A 19,817-nucleotide genomic window follows, 5' to 3' on the forward strand; every position below is an offset into this window, starting at 1 on the left:
CAGCCACCATCGGATTCTTCCGGATCTGCGGAGGATAAGGGGAAGATGGTTGTGGTAGTTCCGGGCATTAACCTGTGTGGCGGGGGCTGAGGCAGCCATGTTTGTTAAGGGAAGGAGATCCGAAGGAAGCTTCTAACTTTTCTTCTGGTTGCCGGATGCTGGACACCAGAAGCGATCCCTGAATTATGGCGACCTCCGCGACGTCGCCGCACGCGCCTGGTTTTCCAGCTGAGGGTAGATGCGGTTACTATGTGGAAAAGAAGAAACGGTTCTGCAGGATGGTGGTGGCCGCAGGGAAAAGATTTTGTGGTGAACACGCTGGAGCCGCGGAGGTGTGGTATCGCCCTACTCTCTCAAGAGTCGGAAATAAGTATCCTGGTCCTGTCGTGCTGGAACCCGGCCCCTCCCCTCTTTGACAGGTTTCTGCTTGTGTCCCCTGGATTCTCCAGCTTTCACTTTAATAAACCCAGTTTTTCCCTCCTTGCGGAGCGATTATGAGTTCTAGTGATGAGAAATTTTTTATTTTTCTAAGTAAAGCGCCAGCAGTGACCCATTTATCTTGATCTGTTTATCTCGATCTTAACTCATGGTAATGCTAGGTTTTAATTTTTACCCCAAGCTGCCGCTCCGTCTTCCTGCTGGAAAGTGGTAGTTTAGAAAAAGTAGCGATTGAAGTCCCGGAGGTTTCACTAGTTGTGTTCTAATTGTTATTTCATGAAAGAGAAGCACTTCTCGTGAATGCGGTTGGAAGAAACTTGCTTTTAAAAATTTAGACTTGAGGCCCGGCGCGGTGGCTCACGCCTGTAATCCCAGCACTTTGGGAGGCCGAGGCGGGCGGATCACTTGAGGTCAGGAGCTCGAGACCAGCCTGGCCAACATGATGAAACCCTCTCTCTACTAAATATAGGAAAATCAGCTGGGCATGGTGGCGCGCGCCTGTAACCCAGCTACTCGGGAGGCCGAGGCAGGAGAATCGCTTGAACCCAGGAGGTGGAGATGGCAATAAGCCAAGATCACGCCACTGTATTCCAGCCTGGGTGACAGCCAGACTGAATCTCAAAAAAGAAAAAAAAAATTTTTCGACTTACAGTTTTTAAGAATGCAACTTTGCTGGAATGGGAAGGAAAGATTTTTAAATATATACGAATTGACCTTTTACAATTGAGAACAAAGCATACAATTTTGTTTGATAATAGTTATGCATATAAATGTACTATCACACACTTTATATTTGTATATATGTATATTACTTTAGGATATATATGAGATGGGAAAATAAAAACCAGAGGAGCAAAATGCTGATAGGAAGAGAGCATGTCTTTATAGTTCCACAGAACTATAAAGAATAAAACAAAGCGATCAGCATCTGATTTCATGCTTCTGAATGTTCAGTATTATTTGCATTATTTTATTTCTTAAGGAATTTATTCTTCTAGACAATATCCCGTGCAGATCAGTCCCTTGACCCCCTTCATCTGCCACTCTCCATCGTAGTTGTAGTCTACTTCCTATTTTGTTTTGACTGACATTTACCAAAAGTGAAGCATACTGAAACAAGGACATTCTTGTTTTGGAATATGGGAGACGTGACTTGTGGGAACTCTGAATTATGCCCACAGTGTATTAACTGGTTTTGAGGGGACTGGCAAACATCCCTTGTTGAAGAATGAGAGTTATGATAGGAGAAGGATTTAGACTCCACCTTATCCGGATATATGGAAGGTGAATACAAATAGTGATGATAGTAGAATATGAATAAATCCTTACAAGCTGATTAGTATTCCTGGAGAGGAACGACATGTTGTCATTAGAACCTTGAAGAGGGACCGCAAAACATCAAGTGGAAACACTTTTCATGACTACTATCTCGTTTTAAATTGTGGCTATCCTCCTGAATCTGTAATTTATGATATAACTGGATGTTGTGTTTCCATCTTTTTTTCTAAGTGTCATATATAGCTGTGATGACACCACTTATTTTTACCCAGTGGTTCTCGACTGGGACTGATTTTGCCTCCAGTGGACACTTGGCAAAATGAAGACATTTTGGTTGTCAGACTGAGGAGTATCACTGACATCTAATGGATAGAGACCAGAAATGCTGCTAAACCTCCTACAAATCACGGGACAGCCCCCTGCACTCACCCCCTCAAAAGAATTACCAGCCCAGAACGTCAATAGTGCCAAGATTGAGAATTCCTGTTTCTAAATTCAACTAATAAATTTTAAATGTGGTTTTTTTTTCCTATGCTACAGTTAGGCTCTGGGGGTTAGAATATTCTTTTACATGGAGGTTAGGATTTAAAGTCAGCAATAAGGAATAAATAATATACAGTATTTTCTTTTTCTTCTATTGAATATATAGTATTTTCCAAAAAAAATGAAAATTTCTTAGCTTTCCCATGAAATTCAGTGTGAATAGCTTCATGGACATGCTGAGAGGCACATTCGAACAGAAATAAATTTTTAAAAGAATAATAATAGCAGATACTTAGTCAGCACTTACTCTGTGTACAGCACTGTGCTAGGCAGTTTTGTTTTGTTTTTTTAACTATTAGCTCACTTAATTTGTTCAAACCTTAGAAGGTAAGACATATTTTTGTTCTCATCTTTCAGATGAGGCAGTAAGCCTACCTAACTAAGGTCATAGGGATCGTAGCTGGTAGATAGAGCTGGGTATCATACTTAGGCAGTCTGGCTGGCCTGTGTTCTTAACTGTTATATGACCCCTATTTATACAGATTAATGTGGAATATTGGGTAGAATTGCCGACATTATCAATTTTCCTTTCTTTTTTCCCAGTTCATATAGTCATGTGCCACATAAAGACATTTCAGTCAACAACAGACCACATATATGATGGTGGTCCCATAAGGTTATACTACTGTATTTTTACTGTACCTTTTCTATGTTTAGATACACAAATACTTACATTGTGTTACAGTTGCCTACAGTATTTAGTATGGTAACATGCTGTACAGGTTTACAGCCTAGTAGCAATAGGCTATACTATACAGGCTAGATGTACAGTAGGCTATACTATCTAGGTTTGTGTTACTATACTGTATGATGTTCTCACAATGACAAAATCACCTAAAGATACATTTCTCAGAATGTATTCCCAGTCATTAAGTGATGTAACTTAGGAATGAGTAGGATGTAACTGATACTAAAAAGTTGCAAAGCCAGTAAAATATGGCACATACCAAATGGTTAAAATGCCATGTTCCATTGTTTCTAAGAAACTTTATTTTTACATTTTAACATTCTAAAGTCAGGATACATCTTAAAATCCGTATGTCAATGGGCAGCATTTTCCAAAAAATGATAAGTATGTGAGGCAATGCATGTTAATTAGCTTGATTTAGCCATTCCACAATGTATACATATTTCAAAACATTATGTTGTATTAAAACCATACATAAATAATAGTGTATATTATTTTTATTGCCATAAAAATCACAATTACTTTTGCACCAACCTAATATGTGATAAATATATACAACTATTTGTCAATTAACATGAAATAGGTAGCATTTTTTTCTTTCTTGGTTGTGCATAAAATAGTCATGCATATAATAGGTGATGCTATCTTAGATTTCAGACACCATATGTAGGCCTTCTGTATACCCTGTTTGAAGCTATAGACCCTTGTTTGTCCAAAGCAGTATTTGTTCCTATATATTTAAGCCAGCTACACTGGAGAGTTTTTATTAAACCCTTGGGACCTGATTTTGTCAACTTTTCATTATGTCCTTGTAAGGTTTCCTCACCTTGTTTTGAGATTATAGAGACACTGAAGTTATATCTGGTATCTGTAAGCAATAAACTTGATATTTTATTTAAATAAATGTGTCTCTTAATTTATTAGGAAGAAGATGCTCGGAAAAGAATCCTGTGTCCTTTAGATCCAAAACAGTAAGTGTGGATCAGATACGGGTTTTTTTTTTTTGTGCTGGAAACAGTAATTGGCACAAATCTCATTTGAAATAATTTTCTCTTTAAATTTAGCACAGTATATGAAGATCAACTAGCAAAGCATTTGAAAAAATGTAACTCAAGAGAGAAACCAAAACCTGTAAGTGTTGGATCAGTAAAATTGAATGGTGAAATGTGGTATGTAATGCCTTGGTAGATGCTGCACATGGAATGTGCTTGTTTCATAGCTGAGGAACCCAAGCTCAGGAAATATAATTTTTTTTTTTTAAAGAGATAGGGTCTCACTCTGTCACTCAGGCTGGAGTGCAGTGGCGTGATCATAGCTCATTGCAGCCTTGAACTCCTGGACTCAAGCAATCCTCTCACCTCAGCCTCATGACTAGCTGGGACTATAGGCAAACGACACCACACTGGCTTATTTTTTTATTTTTTTAATAGAGATGGGGTTCTCGCTGTGTTGCCCAGGCTGGTCTCGAACTGCTGATGTCAAGCAATACTCCTGCCTCAGCCTCCCAAAGTGCTAGGATTATAGGCATGAGTCACCAAATCCAGCCAGGAAATATAAATATTTTTAAATTGAGTAGTAGGCAAACCTGCCTGACTTTTGTTCCACAAGTAGACATTTATTTATTACACTGTACAATAAGGGCTGCCATGCGATCCAGGAGGTGACACCGTTTCTGTCTTCCAAGGGTGCTTGGTATATAAGCTCCCTTGAAAAGGTAGTTTGGGAAAAAAGATAATCAGTGCCTCTGCTTCTAAGACTCATAGAAAATCGAGACTTATGGGAGGATGTCTTGCAATAGCACCTCTCAGTTACTTTGACAACAAAATACTCCCATTCATTTCCAGATGCCTCCCAGTTGAGAACCACTGGGCCAGATGGCATAAGTTTAGAAAGTATTTTTACATTAAGATGGTGTAGAAGAAAAATGATGACCCTCACTACCACCACCTACTTAGGACTTAGCCCCTTTCATAGAAAGAGAGAACATTGGCTTTGTTCGCAAATATCTTCCTTACCTAAGTTCCAGGTTTCAGTTAAAGCAAGCAAGTGCAATATGTGTTCAGAGAAAAGTTTGAGAGAATAGATAAATTTATTAAAAATGGAAACCCTTGGGTGAGTTTCACTGCATACCAACACACAGTGGCAAGGAAATGGAGAAAAGCAGTGGAATGATGAGACGAAGAAAGAAAGGCAAAGCAGTATTTATCTGGTTCACTATGTAGAGTAGGACACTTGGATCCCAGCTAAAGGCATATCACTATTCTGCTTTACTTTGGGAAACTGGTAAACAATTTTTTAAAATTTTGTATACTAAATAAAAGTTAGTTGGTTATAAATTTCTCCAATATAAATAGTTTTCACATTTAAAAATCTAATCTACAACATAAGTTACCTGGAGCACTCTTGGCAACCATTTTGAACTAAGAGTACATCAAATTCTAATACTTAACAGCTAGTTTTCTATTATAGTTTTTTTCAGTTATCCAGTAAAACATTGTAATTCCTGCAGTCTTCACTCATTCCACTCAATCACCAGTTTCCATTGCAAGCAACACACATTCTGTCCATATAGGTAAAGCTAGCAACACACAATCAGGATGTTACCTTTCTGCCTCTGTGTAACAAAAGTCCATTTACTACACATAACATAATGTCCCCAAGAGTTATTTTCACTTTTGAAACAGGATTTGTAGAAACAGTACTTGTTCATTCATCTAGATCCACACCATTCAGTATGGCAGCCACTAACCACATGTGACTATTTAAATTTGAATTAAAACTAAATAAAATTAAAAATCTAGTTTCTAAGTCACACTAGTCATATTTCAGTGGCTACCATATTGGCCAGAGCAGATGTAGAACATTTCCATCATTGCAGAAAGTTCTGTTGGACAATGGTAATACAGATCCTTACCTACAATCTGTATTTCTGAAGCCAGACTGGAAAGATTTCATTATGTGTGTTTGTTTGTTTGTTTTAGAGATGGGGTCTCCCTATATTGCCCAGGCTGGTCTCAAATTCCTGGGTTCAAGGGATCCTTCTGCCTTGGCCTCCCAAAGTGCTAGGATTACAGGCCTGAGCCACTATGCCTGGCCTCATTACGTTAATTTAAATAACTAGTGTGACAGGACATTTATATTTTCAAGTTTTAATTAATATTTTAAAATAGAAGAAATCAGACTTATTGTTATAATATGTATGTCTTATTTGTTTTTGGTCATGCTGCATGTCTGATAAGCAGCATTGTGTAGTTAGTACTTTGCTGTTTTTACTTTAGCACTATAAGACAAAATTATTACAGTTCTTAGTATATGCTGTCAACAGTCTAGGCTGTAGAACTTTTAATAAGTGTTACAAATGAATTTCTTTAAACCGTAAGTGCTTATTCAGATAATCACCTCACTAGAATATAAGATCCACGAACACATATTTTTGTCACTTTTGTTATCTACTGTGGTGGAGTGCCCAATACCTAAAGCAAACTAGGGCCTAGAGTAAGTATTCAATAGTGATTTCATGAAGAAATGAATAGAGGAAGGGAGGATGGCAGGTACAGAGCAGGGGATAAAGGGAAGAATCAGTATTTCAGTTTAATTTTTGTGAGCTTCACATTATTAACAGTTCTTTAATGGTTTGGTTTTGTTTTTGTTAAGGATTTCTATATTCAAGATATTAATGCAGGCTTAAGAGATGAAACAGAAATACCTGAACAATTAGTAAGTACATTGACTTAATATTTAATTTTAAAAGGTATTTATAAGCTCTCTTCATGATGTGAATAAGCCATGTTCTAATTTTTGTCTCAAGTAAATCTGTTTTTAATTTAGAATGCATTTTCCTGTAGACTTAATATTGTTAGTGATGGTTAGTTCCTAGACCCAGACTAGCTCATGCCCCATAACAAAAGAAGCTACAATATGGCCCTGAATCCCCTTTGATTCTTGAACCCTTCTGAGCCTAGACTTGTTCTTGACCTTGAGGAAGTTAGGAAAATTAAAGTAGCACAGCAAAGATGGAGTAGAAGTGTAGCGTTGGACAATTCTGATGGCAGCTTAGGGAAAAGGCTTGATGGAGAGAAGAGCCTAAGCTGTCATGGGATTTGCCCAATTGGTAAACCTCTACTCAGTCTCTGTTATGCTACTTTAAAGCAATTTTTGGCTACATTATTTAGTTTTATTTTTGTATATAGGTTCCAATTTCTTCTCTATCTGAAGAGCAGTTGGAAAAGTTAATTAAGAAATTGAGAAAAGCAAGTGAAGGTAAGACTGCCTAAAGTTGCAAGTTCAATTATTTTAGAGTAATTAGGTGGTATATGAGTTGATACCATTCTGGTTTAAAATATGTTACTACTATTGTTCAGAATCCTACAATTACATGTTTGGCTGCTTAAGCTGTTGTGCTTATATTTGGCACAGGTTTGAATTCTACACTTAAAGATCATATTATGTCCCATCCAGCATTACATGATGCACTTAATGACCCTAAAAATGGTGATTCTGCAACCAAGCACCTGAAACAGCAGGTATGTTTCGGTTATAGTAACTACTAAACATGGCCTTTGTTCAGTTGTTAAAACTGTTTTAAATGTAATTATTAATAAGATTTTATTTTGTTTACCTTTCAGGGTGCCAAATATTTCCATTTCAAAAAATATATAGAAACATATATAAAAAATTGAGGGCATGGATATGATTCTGAGTACCGTATATTAAATATTTAAAAGCAAGAGAGAAAAATGTTAAGTCAAATACAAATTATCAATGTAAACATACTGCCTTATGTAGAAATTACCTTGCTGTTTTCCCATTTGAACCAAATGTGTTTACTCTAGTTTATAAAATAATCTTGTGAAGTTTGCAGGCTTCTATTTTAGGTAACATTGAAAATTTAAAGTTACTTGGTCCAAGAAGATGCTTTGTTGAGTTTGGAGCGGGAAAGGGAAAATTATCTCATTGGGTTGATATTGCCTTAAAAGATGCTGAAAAAGTTCACTTCATCCTAGTGGAAAAGGTGACCACAAGATTCAAGGTAAGTGAAACCATTGCTCTATGTTAGTAACCAAACTTGTTTTCATTTTTTGTATTCAGGAAAACAGTGATAGAAACATTTCTTAAAAGGAAGGAAAGAAATTTTCTTTATCTGTTTGTTGTAGCTTTTTATTAGTTCTAATTGTATTGATAACTCAAACTGAAGGTGAATTTTTTAATCTAAGTTTTGATAGTCCATTGATCTGAATTCTTAAAATTATTTGCAGAGACAGGAAAATATATAGAAAGAGCCAAGCTCAAGCTAGGAGTTAAAAGTCTTGGGTTCTACTCCTATCTTTGCGACTTGCCCTTCATTCATTAAACAATTTTTGAGCATGCTGCCAGGCCCCACCCAGGCTGAAGTACAGTGGCAGGATTGTGGCTCACTGCAGCCTTGACCTCCTGGGTTCATATAATCCTCCCATTTCAGCCTCATGAGTAGCTGGGACTACAGTCCCACGCCACCATGCCCAGGTAATTTTTTAAAATTTTTTGTGGAGACAGGGTCTCACTTTGTTGCCCAGGCTGGTCTCAAACTCCTGGGCTTAAGCCGTCCTCCCACCTTACCCTTCCAAAGTGCTGGAATTACAAGCGTGAGCCACTGTGCCCAGCCACTTTATTACTTATATTTAGAAAAGAGACCCAGGCAAATACATAAATGATTGTAGTAAAGTGTTAAAATATGAGAAAGGTCTGCACAGAGTACAGCATGGTTTCAAAGAAGGGAGTGACAAGTTTTATTGCAGGGAAGAGATGGAGAATGACTATGTAGAAAAGGTGATGCTTGAACTAAATCTTGGAAAGTGAATTGGTGTTTGTTAGAGAGTTTGAGACTCATTCTAGGAAGCAAGAACAGTGTAACCAAATACCTGAAATAACAGGAAAACATGGAAACATTCCTGTATAATGGGAGTACATGGTACAAAGTGGAGTTCAGCAATGATGGGACTGGAGAGGATGGCTAGCCTATAGAAGGTCTCATATTTTATGCTAAGGAAGGAGTTTGACTATGCTGCTGTCTGGTGGGGATACAATAGAAAAAAGATTTAGTTCTTGGCTTTGAAGAAGCTTATGTCTGGTGGAGTAGACATATACATATTTGTGTTCAGTATGCTAAGTGTGTTTTGCTAGTGGTAAGTACCCAATCCTATGGAAGCATGAAGATAGAGCACCAACCTCAGTCTAGTGTGGGTCATAGAAGTTTTTGTAGAAGTGACACTTGAGATGAGATTGAAATAATATGTAAGAGTTGGTAAAGTAGAAGGAAAATTTTCAAAGTTTATCCTGGCAGCACCATTAAAACTATATTAGAAGAGTCTGATACTTAAAGTAGAGAGATTAATAATAAAGATAATTTTTGTCCAACAATCCAAGTAAGAAAGAGGCCAGAGCTAAAGCTATTGCATTGGGATGGAGAGGACGGCAAGAGTACGAGAAATATTAAGATGTTGGAAGCCACAAGAGTTGGTGATTTATTAGTAATTGAATATGAGAGATAAGGAGTAATTTTGGGTAGCATTTTTATGGCTTAGGTGACTAAGTGGTGTTCTTTCCTGAGATAAGGAATAAAGGAGGCACAAGAGGAAGGATGGTTTTGGAGACAGAAATAATGAGTTCAGTTCTGAATGTGCCCAGTTTGCTGGTGAAGTAGAGCTTTCTAGTTCACAATTGAGTATGTGTCTGATGCCCATTGGAGAGGCCTGAGCCACAAATGTAGATCAGCAGGTCGTGGGCACATAGGTATAGATTAGAATGGTTGTGATCTTTCAGGAGAGCAAGAAGAGGAGTGAACCAAAAATAGTATACCAGGAGTGACAAAGATAAAGGAGCTAGTAGACAATCTTAGATAAATCACTAAAGATCTGTGAACTTCAGTTCCTTTGTCAGTGAATTGGGAATTTTTAGGGTTAAAGGAAATAATGTCTATGTAATAATTGATAAACATTTTCAAATCTTTTTTAAAAAGTGTGATATTTTGAAGTTCTCATCAAAGAATGTACAATCTTAATTTTTAAATATATTCTATTGCTCTGAATTTTGAAAACCAATAAAAATCTTTTTATTTTCGTAAAGCTTTTTTAAACGTAAGAAGTCATTATTACAATAATGTTCTGTTTGTGCAGGTGGATGGAAAACACAGAAAGAAAAATTCAGTGTTTGAAAGACTTCAAATTGATATTCAACACTTGTGTTTGAGTAAGTTGTGTAACTTTCCATTGCTCTACAAATAAATCATAACTGTTTTAAACTCTGAGGTTGCTTAGAAATCCAATCATGCAGAACGGTGTTTCAGGGAAAACAGTCAAATCAATCCATTGTTAATATAGAATGTTTTATATAATGTTTAAATAGATGTAAATTGAATTAAGGTTGAGAATTTTTAAAATGTTCAGTATCAAATGGAAATGAAGTGTTATATTAGGGAAGAGTTTAAAAGTTTTATAATATGTACTTATGTTGTTTCTTTGTCCTGTTTAAATTAATTTTGAGTCTGTTCAAACTATAAACTAGCCTTCTGCCTGCAGTTAACATGACTTTACCTAAACCATGAAAGAAAATGAGATATTTCTCTGCCTTGCTAATGTGTAAAAGATACTTCCTAGAATTTTAAATTGTACAAAGAAAAGAAGTCATCACTGTGGAATTCATATTCCATACACAAAACACACACAGACACATACACACACAAACTCCTCAATCAACCTCTGTAGTGCCCTTTTTATATCTTTTCTATTTTTCAGATTATCCAAAGAAAATAATGCAAACATATCTTTGCAACCTCTTCTATTCACTAATTTTAATCCAGCCGTGAAAAGCAACCCAGCATTTGTATAGAAATCAGTGTATTTAAAATTATTTAGCTGAATATATTAACTTTCTGATGTTATGAACCCTAAACAAGTTCTTATGTTATATGTTGGGTTCTATAAAGTGATCATTTTTTGTCTGAGTCTCTTTCAGGCTAAAATTCAGAAACTCTAATTAGTTATTTCTTTTGGAAGGCCACATTAATATGTACTTTATTTCACTAGACCGTTAATTCTCATTTCCATTTCAGACAAGATTCCTGTGCTAAGAGAAGGAAAACTACCTGTGGTAGGAATTGGAAAGCATGTGTGTGGTATGGCAACAGGTATGTAAACATACTGATAATGTTTACATTAATGCATTAAGTTTTGGCCTAACCTGGCCCCAACCATTTCAGTGGTCTCCTTTGAATAGATCTCTTATGTTTACAACTCAATAATCTTTATACGCACTGGCCCTGTGCTTTATTAGATGCATAGCTTTCCTATTTATCTGCTCATTTTGGCCATTTTGCAGGATGAATTAAGAGTTTTGTATGTAAATACTGCATCACATTAGACCTTAAAGTTCTTTGGGTTAAATTTCAACCAGAAAAGGAAAATAAGACCATTTATGGAAACTGTATGATTCCACCCAGAAGCTACTGATTTTTTTAGAGTAGTTGCTTAGGAAGAACTCAGAAACCTCTTCTACTAAAAGACTATTGTGTTTCAGGATTCTGGGGAAAAAGAAAAAAATAAATGTTAGACAAAAAAAAAAAATCTAAGATGTCTTAGCACTTTGATCCATCAGATCTAGCATGGTAAAGTGGAAACAGCATGTGCTTTAGAATCAGATAGTCTAGCCTTCAGCTCTGTTCGGTAACCTTGTCAAATTACTTAAGCTTTCTGAGCTTTGGTTACCTTATCTATAAAACAGAGATACTAATATATTAATAATTTACCGGGTTGCATGTAAAGTGTCTGGCACATAATAGTGCTCAATAAATGTTATTGTTACATCATCTTCCTAACTTTTGCTAGTTTCATCATCTACTCATGTGGATTACTTGGAGCATCCATAGATATTATTCATATTGGCTGGAAATGGCATTGAGTACTATATATTTGTGTTGGCCTTCATAGTTTTTAAGACTATAGTCATGTACAACATAATGATGATTTGGTCAACAATGGACTCATATATGACAGTGGTCCTATAAAACTATACCATATTTTTACTGTACCTTTTCTGTATTTAGATACACAAATACCATTGTGTTACAGTTGCCTACAGTATTCAGTAACATGCTGTACAGGTTTGTAGCTTAGGAGCAATAGGCTGTGCCATACACCCTAGGTGTGTAGTAGGCTACACTACACCATCTAGGTTTGCGTAGTACACTCTGATGTTCCCACAATGATGAAATCGCCTAATGCATTTCTCAAAACATACACCAATAGTTAAGCAATGCATGACTGTACTTTTGCATACCTTATCTCATTTAAGCCTCATAAAAGTCTTCTAAAGTAAACCAGTTCCATCCTGGGGGTAGGAGGGAGTACACTCTTTTGACCTACAGTGGCCATTTCTCATGTTCCACATAATTTTTTCCCCTTGATTCACTGAATCTGAATCCTCCTTTCATCTTTGCTGCAGTTGCTTACCCTTCTTGAAATTCCATTTTCTTCTCTTTTGCGATACTCTTATTTCCTGGTTCTTCCCCTACATCTATGCCATTTTTTCTGTTTATTTCACAATCTCCTTCCACGTCTGTCCTTTAAATATTAATATTCAGGCCAGGCACAGTGGCTTATGCCTAGAAACCCAACACTGGAGGCTGAGGTGAGATGATTGCTTGAGGCTAGGAGTTCAAGATTAGCTTGGGCACATAGGAAGACCCCATCTCTACAGAAATTTGTTGGGCACAATAGCTTGTGCATGTAGTCCCAGCTATTTAGGAGGCTGAGGTGGGAGGATCACTTGAGCCTAGGAGTCTGAGTCTGCAGTGAACTGGGATAGCGCCACTGCACTGCAGCCTGGGTGGCAGAGCAAGACCCTATCTCAATCGGTCAATCCATCTCAGACCCATCTGCTACACAACTAATGTGTCTTTCCCTTTAAACTCTTCGGTACTTCCTGATGTAGTCCAAACTCTTTGACATAACGTTTTAGTCCCAATCTGGCTTCAGCCTTCCTCTCTTTGCATTCCCTGTCTCCTACTTTGCTGTTCAGCAACATCAAACCCTGTGTGTTTTTCCATATACTGTACTATTTCTACTATATCTGGAATTTCACCCCCATTCACCCACTCACCCAAACAAAACAACTGGTCGATTTTTACTCATCCTTCACCTCAGTTGTCACCACTCTCAGGGAGCTCCCTTAAATAAGATATGCCTCCTTGGTGTTATCGTAATACCCTCTGCATATTTTTACCTTGTGGTATTTTAATTATCTGTTTATATATCTAATTCTTCCACCATGCTCTGAATTTTTTGAGTATATGGTATATACTAGTACACTGCTTGCTATATAAGAGGAACACAGCGAATATTGGAATGAATGAATAATCTTGGCTACCAATTTGCTGTTTCCTTGTCCCTTTCTGCATATGTGGCTTTGTCCTTTAAGTTCTCTACAAAAGATGAATTGAGATAAATTGCTAAAGCTCCTTCTAATTCTGAAATAACTTAATTCTTTTTTTTTTTTTCTTCAAGACGGAGTCTCGCTCTGTCGCCCAGACTGGAGTGCAGTGGCGCAATCTCGGCTCACTGCAACCTCTGCCTCCTGGGTTCAAGCGATTCTCCTGCCTCAGCCTCCCGAATTGCTGGGACTACAGGCTCGTGCCACCATGCCCGGCTAATTTTTATATTTTTAGTAGAGATGGGATTTCACCGTGTTAGCCAGGAAGGTCTCCATCTCCTGACCTCGTGATCTGCCCACCTCAGCCGGCGTGAGCTACTGCGCCTGGCCTCAAATAACTTCTTTTAATAATTTATCTGGTTATTCACATTTCTGAAAATCACTTACTTAAGTCAAATATGAATAAAACAATGACTAAATGTATTTTGTCAGAAAATAATAGTTTATGAAATAATAGATTAGCTATCACTTTCTACAAATAATGGGTTTCTAATGTTTGTTGACTTAAATTCATATATTGAATTAAATTTACTAGTGAAATATCAGATCATTTAGTCATTTGTGATATCTTAGGGTAATAAAATTTTAAAATATGTGTATGTTTTTGATTGAACAGACACAACATGACAATCTAATGATTAAGAAGATACGGGTCCTACATTTGGGGTCTTTCCAATATTGTCAACAGTGTAGGAGTTTTCGATGGGAAATAGCCATAGTCATCAAAAATCCATTTATTTAGTTTTAAAATATACTAAAATGTTTTCATTGTAATGTGGAGTACATCTGCCTCTTAAGTTTGTGTATATTAATCATTGCATCCTCAATGCTTTGCACATGAAAGGCATTCAGTAAATGTTAGTTAAATAAATGAATAAATACAGTAAGGCTACTCAGTGAGGCCTACTTTCCAGATTCTGTTCTGACCCCCTCTTTTCAACTCTTCAGTTCATCACTATTTGCTATGAGCCTCTTCAAGACAAGCATCTTGACCTAGCATCAACCTAAACAGATTTGTCTGCCCGCCCTCCCTTCCTTCCTTCCTTCCTTCCTTCCTTCCTTCGTTCCTTCCTTCCTTCCATTTTTCCTTTCTTAAACTAGAATGTAAGTGTAGGTGAATAAAGTTTTCCTATACAAGTCATTTCCTCAGCTAAGGTAGGAAAAATGAGAGACAATTCAGGTATTTGGGTAAAAGTTCTTCAAATCGTAGATCTTAAGCTTCAGATAGCTTTATTGGGAAGTAGGCTTTATGCAGAATAAATCATTAAAGAAATTGAGATAGTAAGAAGAGCAAATTTGAATGAAGTTGATAATTCATGATAGAATTATTACAAATATAAAGCTGAGTAGGTTTTTGCTGTTTTTATTGTTGAGTTTTTAAAAACAGTACTGCTTCATAAATGTAAAAATATTTATTTTTAAAGATGATGTGGTTTGGGGGGGGCCACATAATTGTGTTTGCAGATCTTGCATTACGATGTTTGGTTGAAACCTATGCTGCCAGTTTTGAGGAAAGGAATGAAGAACCTTTAGCCAAACGCATAAAGAATGATAAAACAGAAAAAGAAATTTACACTTTGGCCAAGGAAGGAAATGAAAAAAATGTCCCAGAGAAGTGGAACCCTGTGGCTGGCATTGTTATTGCACTCTGTTGTCACCACAGGTGTAATTGGAGACATTATGTGGGCAAAGAATATTTCAGGGCTCTAGGCCTTGGAGCAGTGGAATTCCACTATTTCCAGCGAATGAGTAGTTGGGCAACTTGTGGGATGCGGAAAACATCTTTGGAAACCTCAAATAGTACCACAAAGAGACAAGATAATCAGAATGATGATAGTGAAGAGCATGATGATGGAGGATACAGAATCACAGATGATGGCGCTGATAGTTTGCCTGGGTAAGAGATTACTTTTGTAATGCATGATACTAAAGGAGAAATATTGCATTATACTGTACTTTAGATGACTATTATCAACAATTCATGAAAATGTATTTTATAATCTAATTTTAGAATAAGCTAAAATATACACATCTTTTATTGTGGTCATAAATATAATGTGTCTTGGAAGCAGGGGACAAAGTACTTAGTACATTATGAGTTGGTTAACAGTCTCTCAATAAATAAAAGTGACAAAAATAATTTTTTATAAACTTTTGCAAAATTTTAACAATGTTTTGTGTGTGTTTATTCAATTTAGGCTTCTTAGTGTTGAAGAAAAGAAGAAAATAGGGCATCTTTGTAAATTGCTGATTGACCAAGGTCGAATCCAGTATTTGCAGCAGAAGGGATTCAGTCCTGCTTTGCAGTACTATACAGACCCTCTGGTGTCTTTGGAAAATGTTTTGTTAACTGCTTTACCAAATCATTCTTCATCACCAGAAACAACTGCATAATGGAAAAGAAATTTGAGCATCATCTGTCTTCCACCAAAAAAAAATTTTTAATTATATTTTTATATCAAAAAATATATACTTTAAATAGCAAATAATATGAACTTTAAAAAATGCTGTGGCCTCATTAAACTTTGGTAATAGCTTTTCTTTTTACTTCAGAAATCCAAACATTAGAGAATTCACCAAAGTAATCCTCTTTAGAAGGGCATCTTGAATTATATTATCTATCCGTATTTATGGAGATTGGTAAAGTAGTTGAACCATTGACTTGGTGATCTGAAACATACATAACATGTCAACACATAATTAGCATATTTCTGTTTGTATTAATTTTGGAAATTTATCTTCCCTTGATTTTATTTAATATTTTTTATTAAGTTCAAGAGGTAGTGATTGATTGTAACAAGGGCCAATCTGAGAATTTGGCTTATATGTGGACATTTTTCCCTACAGATCTGGAAAGCACAATTGTGATTTTCTTAAATGCAAACAATTCAGAGATGTTCACAATTAATAAACACCATTAATTAATGAAGTCACCTTCAAATTTCCAGAGCCATACATGTATATATTGTCAGAATCTGTCCATGACAAACACAAAACTGAAGAGCTGTTTTCAAAGAAAAAAGATTATTTCACTTAATTATTTTGTTGGATAATTATCTAGTTAGAACTTCCAAAAAGATACTTACAAACATAATTCACAAATTTGAAATAACTTCTGAAGTTGATTAGCTATCTCGTATCTTTTATCAGGTCATTTTTTACATATATAGGCACAAACAATAAGTATGTTCTCTTCTGTTTGGGCAAACAATTTGGAATAAAGTAGAAATTAGATAATGAAACCAAAAACCTTCTCAAATTTAGGCCTTATTTAACTCATGACTGGTTTCTATGCATAAGCAAATACTAAACCAAATATATGGTAGGACTGTTATTCTCTTCTGCATCTTATCCCTATTTTGTTCTGCCTTTATTTGTAAAAATTGTCTTAATTGATGGTACATTTGCCAAGACAAAGGTTCAGAATTACTAATTTTAGATATTATGATATTCTGAGATAACTATTTTTATCCTGTAGTTCTATGGTTACATGATTTGTAAATAAGAAGCCTAGCCAATTTAAAATTCCTGACTTTAGTCTCATATGTCTTGTCAGACTGCCTCAGTTCAAATTCCAACCCTACCATCTTCAGTTGTGCAACCTTGGGCATGCTACTTAATCTCTTTGTGCCTCAATTTCCTCCTCTTAAAATGGGGATGATGATAACAATAATACCTACCTCACAAGGTTGTTGTGAGCATCAAATGAGATAACACAAGTAAAATGCATAGAACAGTTCCAAGCACAGAGTAATTCAATAAATATTAACTAGTAATAGTAGTGGTAGTAACTCGTGAATCTATTTTTAATAACATAATAGGCTTTGATTTTATTATCTCTTTAAGTTGTTAACTTTTTTCCCTTGTTATAAGTTTTATGTCAAATGTTATTAAAGTAAGGTAGTTTGTTTAAGTTAGTTACCCATGTCCCCAATCAAGGGAACCTAAATGAAGATATATCATTGAATAATTAACCTTTTTTTATTGTGTCAAGCAATACTAATTTGTGTCATAAAATTTGTTTTGCATCATTCAACAATTTATGCCCAGAAATAAACAATATTCTACAACAGGCATAATCTCATTTATGTTTCATAAAATATATATACACACCCAAGAATTATCATACAGAAACAGTTCTGTGGCCCATTTAGCTTAATGATATGTTTCTGACAATGGTATCAAGTACCTTAAAGGAAGGTAAGTTTGTTCTTCAACATGCCAGCCTTAGGTCAGGATTATTGTTTTCCTAACTGTTAGTTTGTCTTCACATATCATGAGAAAGTGACTATGTGGGATATGCATACAGCTATTTCTTGTCCCGCAGAATTTTCAGATTCAACAAACCTCTTCTTGAACTTTAGATTCACCTACACAATTACCACAACTTGCAGGTTCCACAAGTGCATCAAACTTACTGCTAAGGGCCAGGTGTGGTGGCTTACACCTGTAATCCCAGCACTTTGGGAGGCCAAGGCAGGTGAATCACCTGAGGTCAGGAGTTCGAGACCAGCCTGACCAATATGGTGAAACCCTGTTTCTACTAAAAATACAAAATTAGTGGGGCATGGTGGCGCATGCCTGTAAGCTACTCAGGAGGCTGAGGCAGGAGAATCGCTTGAACCTGGGAGGCAGAAGTTGCCAAGTGAGCCGAGATTGCGCCATTGCACTCCAGCCTGGGCAACCAGAGAGAAACTCCTCAAAAAAAAAAAAAAAATGACTGCCAAAATTAGAAATCTTCTGCCTCTACCACCTGATTCTACTCGCCAACCCATCTTCTGTACTTCATTCTCCATCTTAGCACCACCGTCTATCCAGTTGCTCTCTAAACCAAAAACATTCATTATAAACTCCCTTTTCTCATCTTCATTCACTTACCAATTCTGTCTCCTAATCATCTTGTATATATTCTCTGCTTTCCAAAACTAGGTCACAATTATGACTTTTTTGCCTGTCTTCCCCCAATCTGTCTCCATGTTATTGCTTCTATGACCTTGCTGCAGTAAATCTAATCACCATTTCCTAAACATCCTCCACTGAATGTTAGTAAAAACTATTTCCTCTAGCTGAAAAACTCTGTCATTGTTTTCTCGGTTATATTCATTTTTCAAACTAGTTGTTGCATTAAGTTGAACTAAAATCTACATTTTAAGTTAAAAACTCTTAACATTTTAAAATTATAAGACTATGATTTCTATTACTATTGTTTCATTGTTTTTATTAACAAATAATTGTGCACTTTGTCCTCTTCCCCGATCTTGGTTTAGCTTAAAGGCCCTCCTTAATTAAAAAAAAAGTAGCGTAATTCAAAATTATCAGAGACTAAGTGATTGACATCTCTATATCAAAACCTCACACTTTGTTGATTAATATCTGTGTTCTCAGCCAGATGTGGTGGCATGCACTGATAGCCCCAGTTACTCCAGAGGCTGAGGTAGGATGATCTCTTGAGCCCAGGAGTTCAAGGCTACAGTGAGCTATGATTGTGCCTTTGAATAGCCACTTCACTCCAGCCTGGGCAATGTAGTAAGACATCATCTCTTAAAAAAAACAAAAAACTGTGTTCTCTTAATATTTTTCATCCCTAGGTAAATTTTTTTTTTCTATTTATGGAATGACAGGGAAGGTCAGTTCATGATCAAACTGCTATGTGTGGCAAGCTGGTAGAATGAGGTAGCAAAGCTTTAAGAATCATGTCTTCACTCGGTTTTACTTCAGATGCTTAGCCAAAGGATTTATTTCCTTCCCCCACTTGAAAGACTTTGAATATCTTTAAAGCCTCTCTCTCCATTTCACTTTTTTCCTTCCCACAATATTGACTAAGAGAACAGAATTTGACAGAAAACTTAAGATGGAATGAGAAATATATAAAGGAATTAATCAAAAGGCAGCAGTTAGTGATATACACATTACCAAAAAAGAACATTTAATCTGTGTTATATACAAATCTTATACCTGCTCTTCTCCGTGACTCTTGTATGTATGTTTGCATAAACTGAAGGCCAAATAATTCCCGTTCCTCTTCTTCATCTGTGCCTTCATTGGGAGGAAGTGATACTTCCAATTTCAGTGGGTTGTCTCTGAAGTTGACAAACCTAGAAGTTCATCAAAAAACACTATTTTTATAGGTGTCATGGAAGTGTACATTTATTACCTTGGAGAAAGGTCAAATGATAATATACTAAATTACTCGTTTTTAACTGGTTTCAATAACTGAACACCTTGGTGAGATGTGATATATATCAAGAATCTATGTTTTTTTCCTAACAGAAAAAAAACACCAGCTTTAGACAACTTACTTTCAAAGCTTATAAAAGTAATTGTTAGTCTAGTTGCACAGGCTGGAGTGTAGTGGCACGATCTGGACTCATGGCACCCTCCACCTCCCGGGTTCCAGTGATTCTTGTGC

At 36.2% G+C, this 19,817-nt stretch overlaps 2 protein-coding genes across 10 annotated transcripts in view; one reads left to right on the forward strand and one right to left on the reverse strand.

The window, feature by feature from the left end:
* The first annotated feature begins 62 nt into the window (after positions 1 to 62).
* Positions 63 to 17,482, forward strand: TRMT13 (tRNA methyltransferase 13 homolog). 7 transcript variants are annotated; one of them, XM_063625605.1, is made up of 11 exons: positions 77 to 332; positions 3,872 to 3,918; positions 4,012 to 4,078; positions 6,602 to 6,664; positions 7,138 to 7,207; positions 7,364 to 7,470; positions 7,809 to 7,976; positions 10,099 to 10,171; positions 11,034 to 11,108; positions 14,873 to 15,305; positions 15,607 to 17,482. In XM_063625605.1, exons 1-11 carry the CDS (start codon positions 186 to 188, stop codon positions 15,800 to 15,802), a joined length of 1,446 nt encoding a protein of 481 aa, XP_063481675.1. In that variant the 5' UTR covers positions 77 to 185; the 3' UTR covers positions 15,803 to 17,482. The 7 variants fall into 7 exon arrangements, with proteins under 7 accessions (XP_063481677.1, XP_063481680.1, XP_063481675.1 ...); XM_063625606.1 differs by having other exon boundaries at positions 186 to 332; positions 7,406 to 7,470; XM_063625610.1 differs by lacking the exon at positions 14,873 to 15,305 and having other exon boundaries at positions 75 to 332.
* LRRC39 (leucine rich repeat containing 39) overlaps positions 15,427 to 19,817 on the reverse strand; it is a 29,212-nt gene continuing 24,821 nt past the window's right edge. For 2 of the 3 annotated variants that reach the window (XM_063625623.1, XM_063625622.1), the window contains 2 exons: positions 19,364 to 19,503; positions 16,200 to 16,412 (listed from right to left, as the gene is read on the reverse strand). In XM_063625623.1, coding sequence (XP_063481693.1) covers positions 16,345 to 16,412; positions 19,364 to 19,503 — 208 coding nt within the window. In that variant the 3' untranslated portion in view covers positions 16,200 to 16,344. Of the gene's footprint in view, positions 16,079 to 16,199; positions 16,413 to 19,363; positions 19,504 to 19,817 lie in introns of those variants that run through there. The other variant, XM_063625624.1, reaches the window with a different exon arrangement.

Source organism: Symphalangus syndactylus, chromosome 12 (assembly GCF_028878055.3).
Source record: "Symphalangus syndactylus isolate Jambi chromosome 12, NHGRI_mSymSyn1-v2.1_pri, whole genome shotgun sequence".
Classification (NCBI taxonomy): domain Eukaryota; kingdom Metazoa; phylum Chordata; class Mammalia; order Primates; family Hylobatidae; genus Symphalangus; species Symphalangus syndactylus.